This window comes from Lonchura striata, chromosome 3, assembly GCF_050655825.1.
Source record: "Lonchura striata isolate lonStrDom1 chromosome 3, ASM5065582v1, whole genome shotgun sequence".
In the NCBI taxonomy this organism is placed as follows: domain Eukaryota; kingdom Metazoa; phylum Chordata; class Aves; order Passeriformes; family Estrildidae; genus Lonchura; species Lonchura striata.
Window position 1 is genome coordinate 50,525,777 of NC_140705.1, and position 22,165 is coordinate 50,547,941.

The 22,165-nt window shown below is 40.3% G+C and overlaps 1 protein-coding gene across 8 annotated transcripts; it reads left to right on the plus strand.

The window, feature by feature from the left end:
• The first annotated feature begins 6,887 nt into the window (after positions 1 to 6,887).
• HSF2 (heat shock transcription factor 2) lies at positions 6,888 to 21,693 on the plus strand. Of its 8 annotated transcripts, none has more exons than XM_085575102.1 (14): positions 6,888 to 7,115; positions 10,390 to 10,498; positions 10,713 to 10,840; positions 12,038 to 12,162; positions 14,138 to 14,213; positions 15,357 to 15,418; positions 15,525 to 15,609; positions 16,437 to 16,606; positions 17,878 to 17,990; positions 18,081 to 18,156; positions 18,718 to 18,823; positions 19,737 to 19,796; positions 20,346 to 20,430; positions 20,756 to 21,693. In XM_085575102.1, the coding sequence occupies exons 1-14, from the start codon at positions 6,945 to 6,947 to the stop codon at positions 21,043 to 21,045; spliced, it is 1,656 nt and encodes a 551-aa protein (XP_085431228.1). In that variant the 5' UTR covers positions 6,888 to 6,944; the 3' UTR covers positions 21,046 to 21,693. The 8 variants fall into 8 exon arrangements, with proteins under 8 accessions (XP_085431228.1, XP_021402803.2, XP_085431225.1 ...); XM_021547128.4 differs by having other exon boundaries at positions 20,346 to 20,412; XM_085575099.1 differs by having other exon boundaries at positions 17,878 to 18,156.
• Positions 21,694 to 22,165: the final 472 nt, after the last annotated feature.

Here is a 22,165-nt window from a genome sequence, read left to right on the forward strand (position 1 = left end):
AGGATACAGCTCTCAGAGTACAGATTCTGGTTGATAACACTTGCCAGTAATGCCACGCTTGTATAAGAAATAATGTGGCCAGCAAGACCAGAGCAGTGACTGACCCTCTGTACTTGGGACTGATAAGGACACACCTTGAGTCCTGTGTCCAGTTTTGGGCCCCTCACTACAAAAAAATATTGAGGTGCTGGAGTGTGTCCTGAGAAGGGAAATTGAACTGGTGAAAGGTCTGGACAACAAGTCTTATGAAGAGCAGCTGGGGTTGTTTAGCCTGGAGAAAAGGAGACTCAGAGGAGACCTTATCACTCTCCCTGAAGGGAGGGTATAGCCAGGTGGAGGTCAGTCTCTTTTCCCAAGTAATAAGCAAAGAGACAAAAGGAAATGGCCACAAGTTGCATCAGGGGAGGTTTAGCTTAGATATTAGGGAAAATTTATTCACTGAAAGGGTGGTCAAACATTGGAACAAGCTGTCCAGGGAGTGGTGGAGTTCTTATCCCTGGAGATATTTAAAAGACAAGTGGACATGGTGCTTAGGGACATGTTTTGGTGGTGCATTTGGCAGTGTTAGGTTGATGACAGGACTTGATGATCCTAAAGGTCTTTTCCAGCCTTCATTTAGGTTGAAAGAAAACCATGAATTAGGAAAACCATGATTCCATAGTTTTCTCATTTTCAGGTGCTTTGCTGCTTTATGATTACAATCATAATTCCATGATTCTCACTTGTACCCCGGCACTGAAGGATGGACCTTAATGATGAGGAGTGAAGTCAAATTAATATTAATTTATTTGTTATGTCCCTAAAAGATGTGTTGCTGGGCTATGACTGTAGCTCTTATCTAGAGCAGGGGAGAGGAGGAAGAAACACATTGTTGAGACTACCTTAAAATTTCAGGATAAGGCACCAGATATGTGCAAACCACAGACAGAACCTGCCAGGACTGTGAAGTCAAGATGCTCTGTGTTGAGGTCTTACATCTGCATAGTACAGAAAACTACCAGTTGCAGGGGGTTCTCAACTTAATGGTCAATTTGTGTGGGGAAGAAAAGCAGCATAGCACAGCAGACAACACTGATGTACATTCAATAAGGTCTTGATTACATTTGACCAACTTACCAAAGGTGATGACAGCTGCAATTGCAGTTACAGCATAGATAGCATTTCAGTCACCAGCTGTCTACTCAAATGTGGTGCATGGCTGCTACAGCAGTACTTTTGACCAAACTGGGAAGGAAATAGTAGAATCCTCTGGAAGCTACAGTCAATCTTTTTTTTTTTTTTTTTTTTCCTAGTATGTCTGACAATACAGGCAAACTAGTAATTTGGCCCATGTCTCTGGAAACCAAATAATTTTTTCTTTTCCCTTTATAAAAATTTAGAGGAGCCTGAACAAACAATGACAACAGCAGATTAGGCATAGACATAGGATATTACAGTTCCACCTATTCAAATTCAGGTAAATTAGATTGAAAATAGCCAGTTTGGTCTGTTTTGTTTTCAGTCTCAGTGTTTTATGGTTTAAATAGGCTGAAGAGAGTTTTTAAATGGAGATTAGCATGGGGAGACGTGATATGATAGACTCCACACCCACAGAGCAGGTGTTTTTTATCCATTTAAAATTATACCTCTGAATGGCCTTGAGAGCAGACTAATCCATTAATGAAAATAATGTTAATTTCAAAACTTAGTAAGATATTGTTGCTTTTCTGTGTCAAATATAGGGTTAAGGTTGCTCATTGGTACTTTACAAAGAATTTCCACTGTACTTTTGACAAGAATAAACCAATGCAAGGGACATTCTGCTTTGAAGAAAGCTTTGCCATGCTCTGGAATTGAGCTGACAAAACTGTTATTTTATGGAGGTCCTAATATTTGGAATATGAAATTGCACAACATGGAGGCCTTAAAATAAGTAAATAATGGACATAGTATGTGGTTTTAAACTAGCTTCCAGTGAGATAAAGATTTCTTTTCATGCTTTACTCTTACTTATGAGCCCTTCACTGTCACAATCTTCAGAACTTCTTTGTAACAAAATCTTCTTTGAAGCAGACAAAATTGTGCTAACAGGTTTTTGTATCTACTTTTCATTTTAGAGTAAAACAGTGGTAAGTTTGGATGATCAAATGAGTACAAATACTCTGGGGTTTTATCTTACCATTGAATTTCCATAATTACCAACACATGGTCACAGTAAGCAGCTCTAAAACTTCAGTAAAGTTTTCTGCCAGGTGTATGGCCCATGAGACCCCTTCCCTCTTTTTTCCAAATCTACCATCTTTTCAAAACCTTCAATATAAAGATTAAATTTGTAAAAACCCCTGAAAATCAGGTAACCTGGCCTGAACTCATTGTTAACAGGTTAAGAAACAGGTTTCAACTCAGATATTATTTTGCCTCCTTTTTTTAAGATTTGTTTTTTTTATGGCTTCAAGCATTTTAAATCTGGATTTTTTAAAGGCACTAAGTTTATCTTGAATGCTAGCTCAACTAAACAATGCTATAGCTTTGTTTAGTTGAGTTTAAAAAATATATATATATTAAATTATATAGTTTAAAATATAACTTTTCCAAGTCTGTAACTTTTCCTCATATTACAAGAAAGCAGTCTTTTAAGAAACACTGAGCATTTTCAAGGTGTATGGAAGATCTTGTCTAATTGGGAAGGTCTGTTTCAAGTATTCCTCACACATAAGCAAACAAGAAATGGATACCACTTCTGTGCCATTTGCAAAGCAAGCTGTCTTGGAGGGTTTATAGTCAATATGAATGTAGGTCTGAATTTTCCTTTCAAGAAAGAAAAAATACTGATCATGAATAGTAGTTGGTTTCAGTTATCATAGCTTAATTTTAAATATACTGAGGGGAACAAAACTTACCAAAACTTAATTTTAAAACTTGATGCCAGCCTTTGTTTTATCGCTGTCTATTAAATATCTGGTGTGCTGCCTGTGCCATCTGTTCTTCCTGTAGAGAATAAGAAGGCAAATGAATCACTCAGCCATCTAAAACACTGTGTGGTACTTGAATCAGATGCACAAGGATGGCATAACACTAACTGAATGGATATTACTTTGGAAGATTAATTGTCCTTGGGTGACTTTACGATGCTGAATTGTATCCCCATTTGTCTGTTTAACCCAGAAATAAGTATTGCACTTTTAAAACTAGATCTGAGAGTGAAGTGGGGGAAGAATGAAGAGCAGTGGAATGTCTGAGGTGGTTGTTTTCAAAACACAGCTTCAGTGTTTTTCTCTCCTGGACTGTGTTGTCTGCAGCACAGACAGACAGCGGGAGAAAGCTCTCCTTTACTTTTTATTTAGTTTTTTTTTTTTAGCTAGCTGAGGCACTGAAGTTTCCTGGATTATGTTTTTTCTTTTTCTTGGAACTGATCAGTCCTGCTCTGGACTGAAAACCCAGAAGAGCACCAGTAGTTCACAAGAGTTGCCCATCAGGACCTGGGACGCAGCAATTTCCAGTGCAGGAGGGACTGATGAGAAACTGAGCAAAGTGAGCCCACAAGTACTTTCTGAATTTGCCATCTCTTCAGAACAACAAGAGGTTTTATTGTTTAATGTTATTTATTTATTATGCTTGTTCATACTTTGTTTGTTAAATAAATAGTTTTTTCCACTTTTCTCCAAGGAAATCTTTTCCCGAACCACATCGGGGAGGGGCTGCTTGGGTTTGCTTTCTGGACAGACCCCATTTGGAGGTTTCCTTCTAAATTTGCCCTAAACCAGAATATTAATCTCTATAGAAGCTCTCTGAAATGTCATCTACCTTGCCTACTCTAGCTGTTTTCATCATAAATACAGATATCTCATACTATCCTTGGTTCAAAGAGAATTGATTTAAAGCTAGGCCTCTTAGGGCCACCTTTGATTCAAGGAGATCCTAGTATGTGCAGAGCTGGGACTTCCAGGAACACTTTCAGTTATTTAAATGGTATAATAATTTTTTAAAGGTGGAAGGCTTGGAAGTCTTGCATCAAATTTGGCTATGAGGTGCTCTGCAGTGCTTGATCCAGGATGGCCTACTTGTGGCTGGCTGCCTGTGCTTGTTCCAGGGGTAACATTTGTGCAAGTTCAGTGTCTGATTTGTCTCTTGCTTTCATATGGATCGATACAGATGAATCAATAAAGATAACCTTCATATGCTGGCCTTTCAGGCAGGACAAATTGTGGTTGCAAAAAGAGGAAGGTATTGCCTTGAAATCTGTCACCCTGCCTTTGTCTCTCCTGTCATTTTCAGGCTCTTGTTTTGCATCATGCTCTTTGTCTTAAGGAAAATCTGCAGACTGCTATCCCTTGGGGAGTTGACTCAGGCTTAACTCAGGGTCTGTTGCAACTGGAGTTCACAGTTCAGAGTTAAATGCACTTCAGACTTAAAAAAGCCAGACCAACAGCACAAGCAGGGCTGCTGTCCCCTTCTGCATATCCCATTGTAGGGGAAGAAAATAGGAAGGCAAAGAAGATAGGTTAATTTCATATCAGAAAAATATTGTTACATGGGGGCTGCTTTATGACCCCTACTTGTAAATGTACTGTGGAACAGGGTCCCCATCCCAAATTATTATTCTTAAAGCACATCAAAACCAGACTATCAGTGGCCAAAGCTCCTATAAGAGTATGGGAGTGCTATGGGGCTGCCTGCTGCTCGAGCATAAGACCAGTGACGGATGCAATTTTTAGGCATATGGGATGTCAAAACAAACAGTGATATGAACAGCTATCTAACTTTATTCTTTGGCCTCCTGCCCAGATTTGAGGTGCCGCTAACTATGTAGCCTCTCCGTGAAAGCTGTAGAAAAAAAAACATTGGAAATCAGATGTTTCCTGTTGGCAGTGCTCCCTTAGTTCCCAAGCAACAAGGTCTTAGTTGGAACTCTGACATTTGAGGGAACTATGGGCCCAAGGGAGGGAGAATGAGGCTCAGGAGGAACAGAATCTACTGGGGCTTGAGGGGTTAGTTCAGGGATATGGGAAGAGATCTGAATTCCCAACATTTCACAATACATTAAGAGTTTTAAAGTGTTATGTTTTTCTGGAGAGGGGAGGGTGAGAACTGCATCATGGAAGATTTAAATAGCTTGACCTGTCTCAGAGCTGATAATTACCAGATTTCTGCAAGCTAAGTGGAGGAAAATTTTACTGCAGTGTGGAAAAAGATTACAGCACTGCTTATGAAGATACTGGGAAGTCAAATAGCCCCAGATGAGTTTTGCAATGACTGGATTGTAAAACAATGTAACCAAAAGCTTTATGAACAGGGACAAGCAATTACCTTGTGCTCAGACCTTGTAAGACAATGAAATAAAAACCTAATAGAAGCCTTATTTGAGTTGTACATTGCTAACACTTTATGTTAAGTATTAATAAATAACTTCCAATTCTTAAGCTTAAGGCTTCAGAAGAAAACTTTTTTCCTAAACTGAGCTTTAAAAAGAAAGCTTTAAAGATTTGCCTCAACTGTTAAGACATTGGAAATCAACTTACAGAGCAGTCTTTTTCACCATGGTGATGTCTACTAAGGAAACGAAAAAAATAAGTACATGGTTCCACTTCTGTCTCAGCCAAAGACATAAATATAGGGGTTTGCCTTTTGAAACACTGTCCAACAATTCTGCAAATCAACTTCTATTTTCAAATTGAAGTTGTAAACAAGAAATATAAGATGCAGAGCAATACTGAGTCCAGATTAAGTCACAATCATATTCTTCTCTCTGCTTTTCTAGCATTTCTATGTAGATTAATGGAATCCAGTAAGAGCTTGCTGCACATGAACGTCAGGATGAAAAATTACTTGGAAAATTACTGTAAATTTGTGTTTAAATTCAAAAGGCATTTATATGAGTTTTTTAATTCCAAATATTGACCCTGAAAAGCTGAGCCATGAACTTAGCAACCGTGACTTCTCTCAGGAATGATCCAGTGAATGTCACTCAAAGGGTTTGTTATAGGCTCCGGTAAGCTACTAATGATGTGACAAAAGGGACCTTTTGTGTGATATACAGCTTGAAACAAATATTGAACTTAATTTTCCTGTCGGCTACACGGCTAAAGGTTCTGTTTTCTTCCCTGTGCCATTGTGATTCGTTTTCACTGTAAATTGCAGCAGATTAAACTCACTGCGATTCTTTGAGACTTGAGACATTTCAACAAATATTAGCAACACTACTCGTCAATGGAGGTTTGTTGTGAAAATAGTAATTTTAGTTCCATAGAACAAATTCTTAAAAAGTAATATGTGATTAAGTTTTGCAAAATACTTGTGAGAGGATTAAAAACAAAAACAAAAAAAAAAAAGTGCATTTCACCATTCACTAGGCTGTTTTCCTTGAGATACTCAGTTTCATTTTTCAGTTTCAGTAGCTGGTAAGTCTGAATTCTAAACACCAGTTGCCTTGCAAAGGGGTCTGCTTAGGGCCTGCCTGAGATGCTTTTGGGGGGAGCTGGCTTGGGTGCTCCTGTTGTGCATACGCCCTGCGTACTCATGTTTTTGAGCTGGCTAGCTATTATTCAGCGCTCTCCCGGACGGCTCGGAAACGCTAGGCTGGGACACGGCCTCAGAAGGCCCGTCCCGGGCACTCGCCCGCCTTTCTTTCCCTGGGACACGGGAAAGGAGCGGGAGCGGAGCGCTCCCTCAGCCGCGCCCGCCACGCGCCGCTGCCCCGCGGGGAACGTGCGCCCGCGCGACGCGGCCCCGCCCCCGCCGCCAGGCGCGCCCCTATTGGCTCCGTCCCCCCCCGTGCCGGCGCTGTTGTGACACGTGAGGGCGGCGCACGTGGGGACGTTATGTAAGGCGCGGGGGGGAGGGGCGGGGCCGGCACGCGCGCGCGCTGCGGGGCCGCCGCGCATGCGGGGTGGGGGGTGAGGGGCGGGGCCAGGCCGGTCTGGTTGCGCTCCCTCCCGGACAGAGGCCCCGGCGGCTCCCGAGCGACAATGAAGCAGCAACAGCAGCAGCCGGTGCTGCCGCCGCAACCGGCGCCGGCCCCGCAGCCTCCCCTGCAGCCGTCGCCTCCCTTCGCCAGCCCGGGGGTCCCGGCCTTCCTCAGCAAGCTGTGGGCTCTGCTGGGCGAGACCCCCAGCAACCAGCTCATCACCTGGAGCCAGGTCGGCCGCTCTCCCCCCCGCCCTCCCCCCCGCCCGCGTGTGGCGCAGCCCCGGAGCCCCCGCCATCACCGGCGCCATCGGGGCCTGCGGGGACCTCGGCGTGCGCCTGCGGAGGACGCAGCATCAGGGCACGGCCACATGGCTGGCTTGGCTCGGGCCGCGCCGAGCTGTGCTGAGCTGCTCGGCAGAGGCCGGCTCGCTCCAGCCCTCAGCCTCTCCCTTGTTTTAAGCGTGGAGTAGGAGCTGCGGTGCCCGCCCTGGGGCGCGTCCCAGCACCCCTGCGGAGGGTGGGGGTGTTTGTGTGGCGGCTCTGACTGAGCAGGCTCGGGCGGCCATGGGGGTGGGAAGGGGCCCGGCAGCCGGAGGGTTTTGGCGTGCGGGGAAGGTTTCCCATCGCGGGGTGGTGGTGCGCCAGGAACGGGGCTCCGGGAGAGCTGCGCCAGGTGGGAAGAGCGGCGTGCTCAGGCCTGGTGGCGTTTGCTGCGTGCTGCCCGCGGGCCCGGATCCCGCAGGGGCAGTGGGGGGCGGCCACGTGGGAGACGGCCGGGGCTTCCCGGGCTGGGTGTCCACCTGCTGGGGTGGCGGGAAGGGGATGGGCCACGGGGGAAGTCGAGTGGTCGAATTGGGCACCAGTCTTCTTACAGTGCAAGGAAGGACTGGCAAGTTGCTACAGTGAGCATCCTTGACGGTTGTGCTAAAACCTAAGCACATATTTTGATAATTGCTGCTTCATTTTTTCCTTACATGCTGCTTTCAATAAAATCTTGTTCTCAAATCGTATCAATTTCTTTAAGTACCATTGAGTTAAACTCAGCTGAATGCTCCTTATTTTAAATGCTCTAGAAATAATGAAATGTCGTAAGTATGTTACTGAAAATTATTTACCTGTACCTTCAGCCAAAACTTCCCAAAGAGGGAAGCAGGAGGCTTCAGTAGATTACGGCAGCTTTTCTTTCTTTTTTTTCGTTTTGTTTTGTTTTAGGGTGGAATTTTTTTGTGGTGTTTTTGGAATTTATTTGGCTTCTTTTTTCTCTGCTTTTTTTGTTTGTTTGTTTTTTGGGTTTTTTTTGGAAGAGAGATACTAAAGGCTCTATGAAAATTGGTATTGTCTACATTTAAAAATGCTGTTTTTGCTGCCCTATGGTTTTAATGGAGAATTCCCAAATCCATTGCTTATGTTTATCTCAGGTAAACATACAGATACCTGTTAGGTATCCTTGTGTTAGTTTTTTTTAATTGAAACAGTAAATTGTTTGAGATTCTGCAAGGCTGTTTCTAGGGGGGAAGGTCCAGCTATCACAGTTGATATTATTAGCAACCAGCAGCTCTTGTAGGGGTAGGTATTGGGATTACTTGTGATATGGGTGAGGAGTACCAAGTGAAGCACTTGGAAGACTGCTGCATGCTGTAGCCATGGGCACTAGGAGCTGACAATCATATTTAGCTGTGTAGTGGAGTTTACAGGCTTAGCATCTGTACGGCTTTCCTGTAAATGACTGTCAGGGCAACAGGAGCTCGTGGGTGTGTTTCCCAGATTCTTATGTGCTAGGCCTGGACAATGTCAAAGTGGTGATAAAGTGAGGAGTTGTCTGTTGGTGTCCCAGGTCACTCTAGTGTCACCTAGTTCAGCACCTTCACTTTGTGAATTTCACTTTGGCTAAAATAGTTTGTTCTTGCTGTTCTTTTGCTTCTTCTTTTTCTTCCACTGATTGATTCTCAGCAGGAGATAGGTAGGCATTACTGGAAGTTTTAATCTCCCTACCTTCATCTCAGTGTTAAGGCTTAAGTCATCCAGTGGAGAGTCATTTGTAACATCCTGTTTCTGATGCTCCCTGCTGACTTGCTGGAGCAAGCTGTTGTGGTTTAACCCCCGCTGGCAACTGAGTTGAAGTACATCTCGGCCACTTGCTCACTCCCCCACACCCTGGTAGAGAAAGTAAAACTTGTGGGTTGAGATAACCATTTAGAACTGAAATGAAGTGAAGTATATGATAACAGTAATAAAACAGAACTGAAACACAAGAAAAACAAATGCCCAGTTCAGTTGGTTACCACCTGCAGGCCTGTACCCAGCCCATTCAAAACCAGCAGTTGGCCTTCCTGCTGGATAACTCCCCCAGTTTATATATTGGGCATGATGTTCTCTGGTATGGAATATCCCTTTGCCCAGTTTGGGTCAGCTGTCCTGGCCATGCACCTTCCCAACTTCTTGTGCACCTGTTTGCTGGCAGTGCTTGGGAGGCTGAGAAGACCTGGACTTAGGGTAAGCACTGCTCAGCAACAACTAAAACATCAACTTATTATTAACATTATTCTAGCACTGAATCCAAAACTTAGCACTCTACCAGCTACCAAGAAAAAAAAATAATTCTATCCTATCTGAAACAAGGACACCCACCTTTGGGGAAGGACCTTCATATGGTTCTTTAAGCTTCTTAGGATCAGAGAGCTGCTGCCATTTGAGGATAAGAGAAGTGACTCATTAAAATTAAAAGACTTTTTAAAAAGATGCAGGAAAAGTGTTGACATTTATTGAAGATAAGACTTTTTATTAACTACAGGGTGAGAGTATTGCAGATGTGTAGACAAAACCTAAACCATTTTTAAGTAGATAATTTGCATTCTGCCAGTTACTTGCCCTGTAGTTAAATGGAGTGCAGTCATTGAAGAACAAAGAGCTCATCCTTCTATTTTAGTTAAAGCCTGTAGATTAAATAAAATATCAGTCTTCCCTCACAATTGGCATTCCAGAAGGGGAATCTTGCTTTAGGTGGCTACCTTTTTGATAACTCTGAAACCCAGTGGGCACCCTCACATCTTTGACAGCTCCATCTGCTCTACAGGTCCTAGCAAACCATGCTTTTATACTGAAAAGCAGATGGGACTGTCAGCTGGCTGTTGGTAGTTTTTCCTTGCTCAGGTTCTTTGTTAAGATTCCTTACCAGAGCTTCAAAACTACATTCAAAATTATAGTATTGTCCTGTAGTGAAACTATGATAATTCCTGGTAAACAATTATTTCATATCTTGATAAAGCAGCGTGTAACAATAGAGATGTTCCCCTTCTCATACAGGTGATGATGTAAACTGATAGTACTCAGTTGCTTTGCAACTGCAAGGTTTGTACACTTTCTGTTTTGGAAAATTGTAGGCAAGCAGATCAGTAATGTACTGCATGCACAAAGGAAGCATTCCAATCTGGTGATTAATTCTAAAAGCCCAGTGTGTTTTCTGCTATGGTTTTTAAGTAGTTTAATGTGTCTCTCTCATTTTAGAATGGAAAGAGTTTCTTGGTGTTGGATGAACAGAGATTTGCAAAAGAGATTCTTCCCAAGTACTTCAAGCATAACAACATGGCAAGCTTTGTCAGGCAGTTAAACATGTGTAAGTTCCTGGATTTTTGCATTCTAGCACAGTATTAAATCCTGTACATAAAAGTTAAGCTACAGTTTCTTTTGAACAGTGGCTTTGTGTTCTCTGCAACTAGGATACTGTCTTATCCTCAAAATTGGTAACAGGATAGTTGGGACAGCATACTTGAAATTTCTTAATGTGGATCTTGAGGTTTTTCTTTTGTTTTGTTTTTTATTTTTTTAAGATGGCTTCCGTAAAGTTGTCCATGTTGATTCTGGAATTGTCAAACTGGAGCGAGATGGTCCAGTAGAGTTTCGGCATGCATATTTTAGGCAGGGCCGGGAGGACTTGCTGGAACACATTAAAAGGAAGGTTAGTGAAAATCCAGTATGTGGAAAACCTGTACTATTAAGTATTGATGAATAGCTATGTTCATGTTAAGTTTAACTGCAGGAGTGTGAGTGCAAGTAAGTTCAGAGTTTATGGAAACAAACTGCCCTGGTTTCATTTATATTTTGAGCTTGTTTGGGGGATTTGACAAGGCTTTTTTATCTACTTTGCTGTTATTATAGTAAAGTTTTACACAACACATAAACACATTTGTTATGCTTCTGAAATATGCTCTGCTGTTATTGAGTCAAGTGGATACAGATGGCAAATAGAAATACGGCAAATTAAACTGGACATCATGGTTAACTCCAGCCAGTGGCTCAGCCTCACACAGCCACTAGCTCACTCCCCATGCCACGATGTGGGAGTGAATTGGGAGAATAAAAGTGAGAAGACTCATGGGTTGAGATGAAGGCAGTTTAATAAGTAAAGCAGAAGCTACACACACAAACAAAGCCAAACTGGGAATTCATTTACCACTCCCCGTGGGCAGGGTTGTGTTCAGCCATCCCCATATAAGTAGGGCCGCATCACATGTAGTGGTGACTTGGGAAGACAAATGCCATTATTCTTAACATCCCCCCCATGTCCTTCTTTTCCCCAGTTTTATATGCTAATCATGACACCATGTAGTATGGAATGCTCATTTGGTGAGGTGGGAATGCTCTGTGTGTGCCCTCTCAATTTTTTGTGCAGCCCCAGCCAACTGGATAGTGGAGTAAAGTGAGAAGCAGAAAAGCCCTTGACTCCATGTGTAAGCACTGCTTAGCAATAACAAAAACATCTCTGTATTGCCAGCACTGCAGCACAACTGCACAAGTCCAAAACACAGCCCCAGTTTGCTACTGTGAAGAAATTACCCCATGCCAGCCAAAACCAGCACAGAGTGATGTACTTGTTATCACCAGGTTATTGTGATGCAATTATCATGAAGTCGAGCTCTTGGGAAAATGCCTGAAGAGTTGGGAGTGCACACAAATATTTGTAACAACTAAAGCAAACATGGTGACAGCTGTGTTTCTGATTCTGGGTTTGTTTTTTTTTTGATGCTTGGTTTATTATTCAATTAAGTGCATATTTTGTCAACATTAATAAGAAAATATACTTGATCAGCAAAAGAGAATTATAGTTAAGCATGAGTAAAAGGAAGCGTTGTTTCTGGATTCTAATCTTTTAAAGGTTTCTTCTTCGAGACCTGAAGAAAACAAGATACGTCAGGAAGATCTCTCTAAAATAATATGCAGTGCTCAAAAGGTGCAAATTAAGCAAACAACTATTGAATCTCAGTTGTCTCTTTTGAAGAGGTAAGTTGCTTTATCAGTATCTGATCCTTAATACTGAATAATTGTGATACTAGATACTGGACAGAGACCTAATTCTAGGCATCTCTTGATTTCTGGTTGCCTCATTTCAATTAATGCTTTAGAAACATAAACTTCCATAGAAAAATTGCTTTAAAATTGAATTTTTTGATATCATTAAAAGTTACAGGCAATGTTGGTGTTTGCAGACCTGTCTAGTAGTAGGCAATTAAATAACATCTTTAATAATAGTTCCATGTAGATGCTGAGTCTTAAATATTTAAATCAGCTCTTTGTATAAAGTATGCTGGTTTTTGTCTTCCAAGTTTTAAACACATATTGTGTTTTGAGGCAGAGTTTGGTTTGTGCAGCTTGCATATAATACTTTTGTAGGATCAGACATTAATTAATGTCTTTGCTCATTGTTTTTATTTTCCTATTGTTTTTGTCCTCATTCCCTCACTGTTTAAAACTGTGGATGAGATAATACCTATGAAAATATGTTTGGAAATCTAATTTGGAAATTCATTAGTTAGCTCATTGACAGAGAAACAGAAGTGAAAATCCAAATGTATATAGAGTTTTTGTAGAATTCCTTAACTGTCTGCTTAGAAGTTATGATTTATTCTCAACAGTGAGAGAGATGTGGGTCACAAATTACTTAATCCTTTAGAATATGTAGATACAGACAAGATACGTGAGCATAAGGTCATGCACTGTAAGTCGCATCACTGCAATAGAAACACTAATAGAGTTTCTGTTTCTTCTTCCAGAAGATGGTCTCATGACAGTGTACCTCTGTGGCAGAGGTCACCAATCAGTTCAGGTTGTAAGAAGTAAATTCTCTAATTTCTAGATGTCAGTTCTAATGACTTGAGTGGTAGAATATTAAGAGGCAAACTTCTTTTGCTTAGGCATAGTCTGTGTTAGAATCTGGCCAGTCTAGAGAAAAAATCATATTTGCTGTTTTGAAATCCTAGATGAATTTGGGTTGAAGGAACCTCAGAAGGGCATCAGGTCCAAACTGCTGGCCAGAGCTGGGCTGGCTTTGACTGAAATGACAGCCAGTTGCTAATGAGCAGACAGTTTGTAGGGATGAAAACATAGTGGTTGGTCTCTGGCATCCATGTTGTCGTCCCATCAGTTTAAAGTGATTGAAGTAGAAACTGGTCCTACAAAAGATGTTGATTAAGCTAGTGAAAAAGCTGAGAATGTTAATCCCTCGCTTCTGCTGTTAATTTTGTGATGGAACAGTACTCTTAAATTGTATGTTGGACATGACATAGGAGCGAGTAGTACACTGCATCACACTGCATATGAGATGCTGTTTCTGAAAACTTAGTTTAAGGTTTCCTGAAACTCCATACACCAGTGGAGTTTGCTTCTTTGTGTTGAAAATTGAACTACAAAAGAAAGGAGTGTGGTACATTGTCTACCCATATTCGTTGAAGCTTTTGGTATACATTATCTGCCTATTAGTATGACATACACTGTGGAAGCAGAAAGGCTCATGGTTACAGTAGGGCAGTTTTTACACTGTCTCAGTAACTGGAGTCCTGTGACTACTGGAAGAACCAAGGTTTCTAAAACAGCAGTGTTTCATGAAAACTGCTACCTCTTGACATGTTCCTGTTATTTTTTATCACTTAACATGCCTGTTTACTGGAGCTAATAGAGGTAATTGTTAAATGCTGATAGTTAATTGTAAATGCTAAATGTATGGGTAATTATTATTGCTGGATTTGGGAATTCAATTTTTTTTTCCTTTAAAGCAGATACAGATTCTCTGCAGGCCATTAGTTGTGTATGGGTCTCTGTTTCACAGTTACTTTTCAAGGCTGCTTGCTGCCTGTGTGATATTCCCACACCAACCCCCAATCTAGAACACATTTCAAAGAGTTCTAAAGAAGCCAAATTATTTTTAACAAAAATTAATAACTAGTTTTAGTGTGACTTTTAAATCATCATTTTTAAACAGAGAGAATGAATCCCTTTGGAGGGAAGTGTCAGAACTGAGAGCAAAACACTTGCAACAGCAGCAAGTTATTCGAAAGGTAAGGCTTCATTCAAGTGTCATGTGTGCTTGAGTGAGTGCTTCTGAAGTAGGAATGCTTTGCCATGTTACCTTGTTTTGCCGTTACTCAGCTTTTTATGTCGAATCTCTCTTTAATAGAAAAAACAGCAGGGTGGTATATGATGAACAAACCCTAATGATACAAACATTCAGGGTATTTTATTGCATAAGTAGAAAATAAGACCAAAGTCTTGTAAACATTTTCAAAGAGGCTCAAGAACATCCTACATCACTCATTAAGTTACCTTTAATATGGTCCTTCCATTTTTTTATTACTTTTGGAGTCAGATGTCAGCTTCTCTGTCAGCTGCTGAGGAGAAACTTTCTCACTGCAGGAACTCCAAGATTTTGTATTTTTGTATTTTGTATTGTCCCAGTTTAGTGACCTACTGACTGTACATTCCTAGTTACCAAAAGAATAGATAATTGAGTGGAACCTATTGATACTAGGTTAACTTTGATAATTTAAGTTAGATTTATGATCTACCAAAACTGATAAAAATGCATAGAACTATTTTTTTAACATACCTGAAAGGGCATCACTGCAAGTAGCCTTGTAACAGAGACTTACTGAGTTTTTTTTCCCAGTTTCTTCAAGACAGATACATACCTTAAAGCTTTAGATTTAAAATATAAGAGAAGGAAGGCTAACATTTCAAAAGGAAAGATAGCTGATGAATACCGTTAATTGTACATGTTTGGTTTTTTTTTTTGAATGTCAAAAATGCCTTTCACCAGAACCAGTATTTATAGATACAGGTTATGTATATGGTCCACACCCCTATATGCCTTTTGTCATTGCTAATTAGAATTCTTTTAGTCATTTGAGTTGATGCCTGCTTTTCTGTGTATTGTATGATGTCGTGTAAAAGCCAGCTCTTACCACCTGCGATGTGAAAAGTCTTTCTTTAACAATTGAATAACTATTTAGATATTATCAGCATTTTTTTTTACCTTGATTTTTAGGTTTTCTGAACAGCTCTGTATAAAAATTATTATACAAAGGAAGTGTTTTGCTATTTATAGATTTTATTATTGGTGTATTTTGCTATAAGATGCCTTGGTACTTAAGAGAAACAATTACAAAGTAAATCAACCAACAGTCATGTTCTCTCCCTTACAGATTGTACAATTCATTATTACCTTGGTGCAGAATAACCAACTAGTAAGCCTAAAACGCAAGAGGTAAATATGGTCTTGAAAACTTTCTGTCCACTTGATAAACTGACAGGCCTTGTTACCAAAGAGGTGGGTTTGAGATGACCTTCTTACTTTACTCTTTCTGATGTAGGCCCCTACTTCTGAACACTAATGGACCTACAAAGTCGAATGTATTTCAGAAAATTGTGAAAGAACCAGCTGACAGTAGCCACCATGTAAGTTTATATTATGGGTACTCTGTTTGGATGGAGTGCAGGTGTGCAGATGGATCAAATTAATTGTTGCATGTAGTCTATAATGCAGCTGTGTAGTGAGAGCTGTCAGCTTGTACAAGTGATAGGCTGTGTTGTTTCCTTTCAGAAGCTGAAGGTGTTGATACTGACCATTCACTTTCCAACATTAGCACATAAAAACCAGTTACCTGTGTATTAAATACATGATCATGCTGATAGCAGTTTGCTTTTTAAAATGGTGCTATTAGAAATAGCATGTGTAATGCTGCATTGTTATCTCTGGGAATGTGGCATCCCTGGCCCCGTATAGGAACAAGGGTCGAGTGTGTTGCTCTGCAAGGCAGCATCCAACCTAGCAAAATCATGTCATGTTCCTGTTACATTTGAATGAGTCACACCACTGAAAGCTGTTTTCTGCTCTCCAAATAATAATTGGCAAGGAGATTGTTATAAAGCTACTAATTCTAGTGCCCTACTCCAGCACTCATTTTAACAAAGTACTGTTTAAACAGCAGTCACTGTTTTAATATTTTGAGTTCTATTATCTGACAGTGCTAGTACAATTTTATTTCTACACCTGTAGTATTTGCCAGATTCTTTTTCCTGTAGCTGTTATTCTCCAGCTTATTTACTTGTATGGTTTTTTTTCTATTAAATATAGATCTGGTCAAACAGCTTGTCATCTCCAAGTTGTAGAAAAGCTCTTAGACATAATTAGTTGTGAAGCATTGTAAGATACAATGATAATTGTCAAAATGCTGAAGCTCATTGTCCCTTTGTGTCCTGACTCTTATAAAAATAATTCTCAGGTACCTCTCAACAGAAATGAGGGCTTAAAACAAAGGGAACAGATTTCAGATGACATTGTTATTTATGATGTCACTGAGGATGTGGGTGAGGAAGAACATCCCATGGCTGATGAAGAAAATATTCCTGTTACACCAGAAACAAGTGAAGATACCACTTCGGATTCTTCCAAGTAAGAAGTTAAGAAGTTTGTGTTGATAAATGGCTTTCAGTGCTGTATAATATGCACTAATTCAAATGTCTTAGATAATTTTTTAGTCAAGTGGTTAGAATTACACAGCACTCCTGCACATAATAGAAACTTAATCTGTGAATTCACACTAGCTTTTGATTTATTGACCCCTAGATTTGTTCCAAAATAGTTAATTGGCTGTTGGAGTTTTAGTATCAGGAGAATAGATGGAAACTGGTGAAACAATCTGTATTATTGCATAATGGTTAAATATACTATAGCCAGAGTAAGAGAAGTCTTCTTACTTTTTTGGTTATGTGTACAGACAGGAACAACTTCCCTTATTTTTTCCAGGCTTTTGTGGAGAAAAATTTGCATGTGGTATTTTTCAGGTTTTGGTGTGGTCTTTGCATTAAGCCAATTAATTTCAGGGTTCTGTTTTTTTTACAGTCCACTTGTTTTTTGTGATCATGTTCCTTCCTGTCTGTACTCCAATAGTACGGAAGTTCTTCATCTTTCAGCTACAAGCAAGTTGAAACTTGGTCCAGGGATTTAGATGCAACTCTCTTCTTCAGTAGCATTGGACTGATAGGGCCTGTATTATGCCTCAAGGAAAAAAATTGAGTATTTGTATCTTATATTTGAATTGGCATCATTGTTCTTGGCTCAGCTGATGCCTGGGAGTGCATGCTCTGATAGAAAAGCTTCATGAGAAAAAGGCTGTGACAGAGAGGCTACATAACTAACAGCTTCTTAAGGGTTAGGAACCAGAATAGGGATAAAAGCAAATCAATTGAGGCTCGCTCTTGGTTTTCAGATTCTGTTCCTGGTATGCATAACAACTTTGTTATGGGTGCTCCACAGTTGATGCTGTTCAACAGGAAATAAGGAAAAATATATACTGTCTGTCTGGCTTGATGACTTTGTATGATTTGGTACATACTTCACATTTATATGCAAACTTACAGTTGTTCTGATGACAAAAGTGTCAGTGTTGCTATAGCTCTTTAGCAGTTGGTTATTGTAGTCTGGCACAACAGTGTCTGCTAACTGAACTGCATTAATTGTATTGATCATTACAGAACCATATCAATGGAAAATAGGTATTTCAAATATCTTGCTACGTTTAGTATTAAAAAGCAGTAGAAAAGTTTATTTCCTGATAGTAGCTTGAATAGTAGCTGGACTAAAGTGAGAGGTAACTAAACCTGTGGAATGATACCCATTTAAATGTGTATGAAATGCTGTAATTAATTTATCTCACATTACAGCTGTAGCTGTAGCTACCATTCTCCCGATATTGTAATTGTGGAAGATGATAACGAAGATGAATATGCCCCTGTAATTCAAGGGGATAAAAACACTGAATCAGTTGCTGTCCCAGGTAATGATCCAGCCAGCCATGTCAGTGACAGCACAAGCCCACTCATGTCAAGTGCTGTACAAGTGAATAACCAGTCAACTTTAACTGCAGAAGACCCAGTCTCTGTGATGGATTCTATCCTCAATGAAAACGGAGTAATTTCACAGAATATAAATCTTCTTGGAAAGTGAGTAGTCTGGTCTTTTTTCTAGTATTAGAACTGATTATTTGACTGAAGTAAAAATTACTGAATAGCAATTTCCACTGAGAACTTTAAACTTGCAGGCTCCTGTTATTCCAGCCAGTTTCTGAAGATCCTTCTATTTTAAGTATTTTAAGATGCGACCTCTGATTTTAATTAAGTGAGTGAGTTGAGATGTTTAATCTGGCAGTGTAATGTTGTGGAAATTTTTTAAACTGTGAGGGTTTATTTTTGTCACTCCTGTAGGTGGATCAGATCCATTAGGGCTGTGCAAGAATTGCATCTCTGCTAATGTCATGTAATAGTGTTACATTGATGTCATTCCTGTGATACCTATTCCAGAGCACCTGTCTGCTGACTTGGGTTCTCCTCTAAAGAGCCTAAAAGTCTTCATTTTTTTTCCAGAGGTCATTTCTTGTGAAAGACTTAGTTCATTCCAGTTCTGTTTGATTTTTAGATGCATGTAGTACATCTGTGTAAAGCTTACTTAAGGATTTCTCTTACTTTATTAAGGGATACAGCAATAAAATACTGTTTGCCTTCTAGAGTTGAACTTCTGGATTATCTGGACAGTATCGACTGCAGTTTAGAGGACTTCCAGGCTATGTTGTCAGGACGACAGTTCAGCATAGATCCAGATCTCCTGGTTGATGTAATTTTGACTTAAAATTAAGTATTTTCATAATAGGCTATAGGAAACATTTGTGTGTTTTGTTGCTGTTTAATATGGATTTAAATCACAAATTATCTTTTTTTCCTTCCCTTTACAAAGCAAAGTTAAAAATATTTATGAGTTTTTGGAGCACTGGTATAAGTCTGAACGCTACACCACTGCTCAAGTAAATGCTTAAGTTTCTTATTGACCAATGGCTTTCTTAGTGAAATGCTTTTATTTGTTGTGATGTGAACTTAAATGTCAATTAATACTCTTGCTTGGAAATAACCCAGCACATAATCTGTGATGTTCTCAATGAACTGGGGTAAAAAAGAACCTTTCTCCCTATAGCAAGACCACGTTGCTGGCTGTGGCAGGGTGTTGTCTGCCATGACATACATTGTCCCCTCTCTGAAGTGCTGCTCCCTGTCCATCTGTTCCTTAACCCTAATCTGGGCCCCAGGTGCATGAGGTTACTGGGTCCTGGTTGCTTCTGAGCCTGCTGGAGTGCCTGTTGGTCTCTCACACTTCACTCTTGAAAGTAGCTCTGCTCTCCATTTACTGATGGCTCCTTCCATCTTGGTGCCACTTGCAGCTTAAGTTCATATTGTAGGCAGAATTATCCATGCAGCAATATCAGTAGAAATTGGTGTTTTAAGACTGCAGCAAACCATGTTGGATGCCACACAGTTGTTTATTTTGTGATCAGGGTTCATGGAATTCCAAACCATTGCACTCCAAAGCTAGATTTTCTTTGTAAAAGCAGTAAATAGACTGTAAATAGATTCCAGTCCTCATAGAGAGTGGAATAAGTACAGGGGTTTTTCTCACACATGCAGAAGCAATGGTCTTGTATTCTTAATAGCAACACTGAGATACCTAAAACTTGGATGTCTTTTGTCTTATTCAGCTTTTTACAACTTCTGTGCAGATGAATCCCACAGATCATGATCATATCACTAATACCAAAGTAAGTCTAAAATCCATGTGCATGTGCTCAACACATGCAGTAGTGAGAGATGCAAAATTCACTCATCTTTTGGTCTTTTCTTTACTGGAATCATGGCACTTTGTGGCTTTTAAGACTTAAATGAGAATAGGAAGACTGCAGCTGTTGGGCTTTAAACAGCAAAGATAAAAGCACCCTAAGTAATTAGTAATGTCCTTTAAAACTTGTATTACCTTGACTTTTGTATCCCTGAGATGTTTTTATTTGCAAACATGGTACGTGCTTCTGTCAGAATGGTTTTATCTGTATTGTCTGGTGGGAAGAGAAACCAGTAATAATCAGTAAAGCAAAGATGTTAACACTTTAAATTTGTTCAGTTCATTTAAAGCATTAGTTTTGGTTCTTGCTTTGTAGCCTGTGTTTCCATTTCATGTTTTCTCAGCCAAGGTGTGTTAGTGCCACTGCATCTTATCACAAATAAAACATGTTTGTCATAGTCATTCAGCTATTCTCCAGTGGCACTGGAACAGGCTTTAGAAGTGTATTTTAAACGTTTGCCTTTGTTCCCAGGTGGAGACAAAGGGAAAAGAAACTAACAAGAATAATGCTGATCCAGCAGCTTCACAGGAAATGCAAGGTACTAAGCCTAGATCAGGTTAGTTGTAGTCAACTACTGAAACATTTCCACAGTTGAGCATTACTCTACAAGCCATCTCAGTTATTTGCTCGTTATCTGAATTCATGTTATGCTGATAAATAACCAAAACACAATACTTAGTATATTTGTTTAGATTTTTGTCTCTGCACTAGATGCAGAGAAACTGATGTTTTGCAGGTGAATCTGCACTAAAAATGTTAAGTATGAACATAACAATTCTTTAAAAACACAAACACCTATCTTTTTTTAGTAATTATTCTTTAAATAAGTACTGTGGGTTGGCACATTAATTGATATTCTGGGTTTTTTTTTTCCCTCACAGATAAGCAGCTGATACATTACACTGCATTTCCACTCCTTGCATTCCTTGATGGGAACCCAGGCTCTGTTGTTGAGAGTGGGGTCTTCACAGCTGAAACTCCTTCCACTGTTGAGAAATCCGTGGAAGGGGATGAGCTCCTGGAGAGCAGCCTGGATCCCCAGCCCACCCAGAGCAAACTGGTGCGTCTGGAGCCACTGACAGAGGCAGAGGCAAGTGAGGCCACGCTGTTCTACCTGTGCGAACTTGCCCCAGCACCCATGGATACAGACATGTCCTTCTTGGATAACTGATGTGAGGGAGGTTGTGTATATAGTCATGAAGATGAACTATTTATTTAGAATATTGTTTGGTATGAGAGTTTTTTGTACATCACTGTTTTATGTAACCAGGTATGTGGAATCTGAAGTATCTTTCCTATCTTACACAAGCAGTTGTTTAGCTATGGAGTTAAGACAAGCCACCAGGCACAGCTGGCACTGCTGAGCCAGGCTCCTGCTGCACTGCAGTGAACACTTGGTGTTGCCCACATTGCTCGTACCGCAAATAACCAACACTTGTCAATAGTGAGCTTTGGTTAATGGTTTCTTATACTTCTTGTCTTACGTATGATGACATAAACTAGTAGTGTATGGTTAGGAAACACTGACTTTCTGTATTTTGGGGTTTTTATTTTTTACATTTTGTTTAACACACATGAGGCTTTTTTGGGGTGGGGGGACCAGGACCTGATGTAGGCTTTTTTTTTCCCTGCTTCAACTGGGAACAAAGTGCCTGTACCTTGCTAAATCTTGGTTCTGCCTTACTTTCACTTCAGTGGAAGTGCTCACACATAGCACAAACTGGGGAAAAGTGCTTGACAGCTGCCAGGCCCTATGACTGCATGAGTACTCTTAACTTGGACCATCTATGCTGACAAAATAAATGTTACTTAAGTGTGATACTTGTCAAGAGTTTGTCTCTTATTCTGTGTGTCAGGTCGTTATGGACTTAATAGCCTCTTGTTTTCCTATCATAGTAGCTGTGCAAGGTCTGCTGTGCACAGTTCCTGGAAAAGTTTCATTACCTCCAGCCTGATGGGTTTATTGATAAGCCTCCAAAACAAGAGAGAAACTGGGTTTCAGTAACTTAAGACATGCAACACAAAAAACACATTCTGCAATTCTGGCAGTGGATTGGAGATTTTTTTCCAAAGTAGTAATGTGGCCACTTGTACAAAGAGCTGAATCTATAGACAGAGCAGTCTGCTAATCTTCTGAATTCACCAACTTGTTCTTTGTTACAGGACTCAGGAACTGTTGTAGTAGAAGAGGTGTTCGGGTGTTTTACCCAAATCTAAACAGGTGTAATCCAGTGAGGAGGCAGCAGTTGATGAAGCAGGAAAGCAGTTCCAGGTGCAAGGCATGTTAGTGT

Excerpts from the sequence above, each read along its gene's own strand:
- HSF2 (XM_085575099.1), top strand. The coding sequence starts at position 6,945 with ATGAAGCAGCAACAGCAGCAGCCGGTGCTGCCGCCGCAACCGGCGCCG. Across the intron at positions 7,116-10,389 it reads AGCTCATCACCTGGAGCCAG|AATGGAAAGAGTTTCTTGGT; the intron begins GTCGGCCGCTCT and ends CTCTCATTTTAG. Across the intron at positions 10,499-10,712 it reads TGTCAGGCAGTTAAACATGT|ATGGCTTCCGTAAAGTTGTC; the intron begins GTAAGTTCCTGG and ends TATTTTTTTAAG.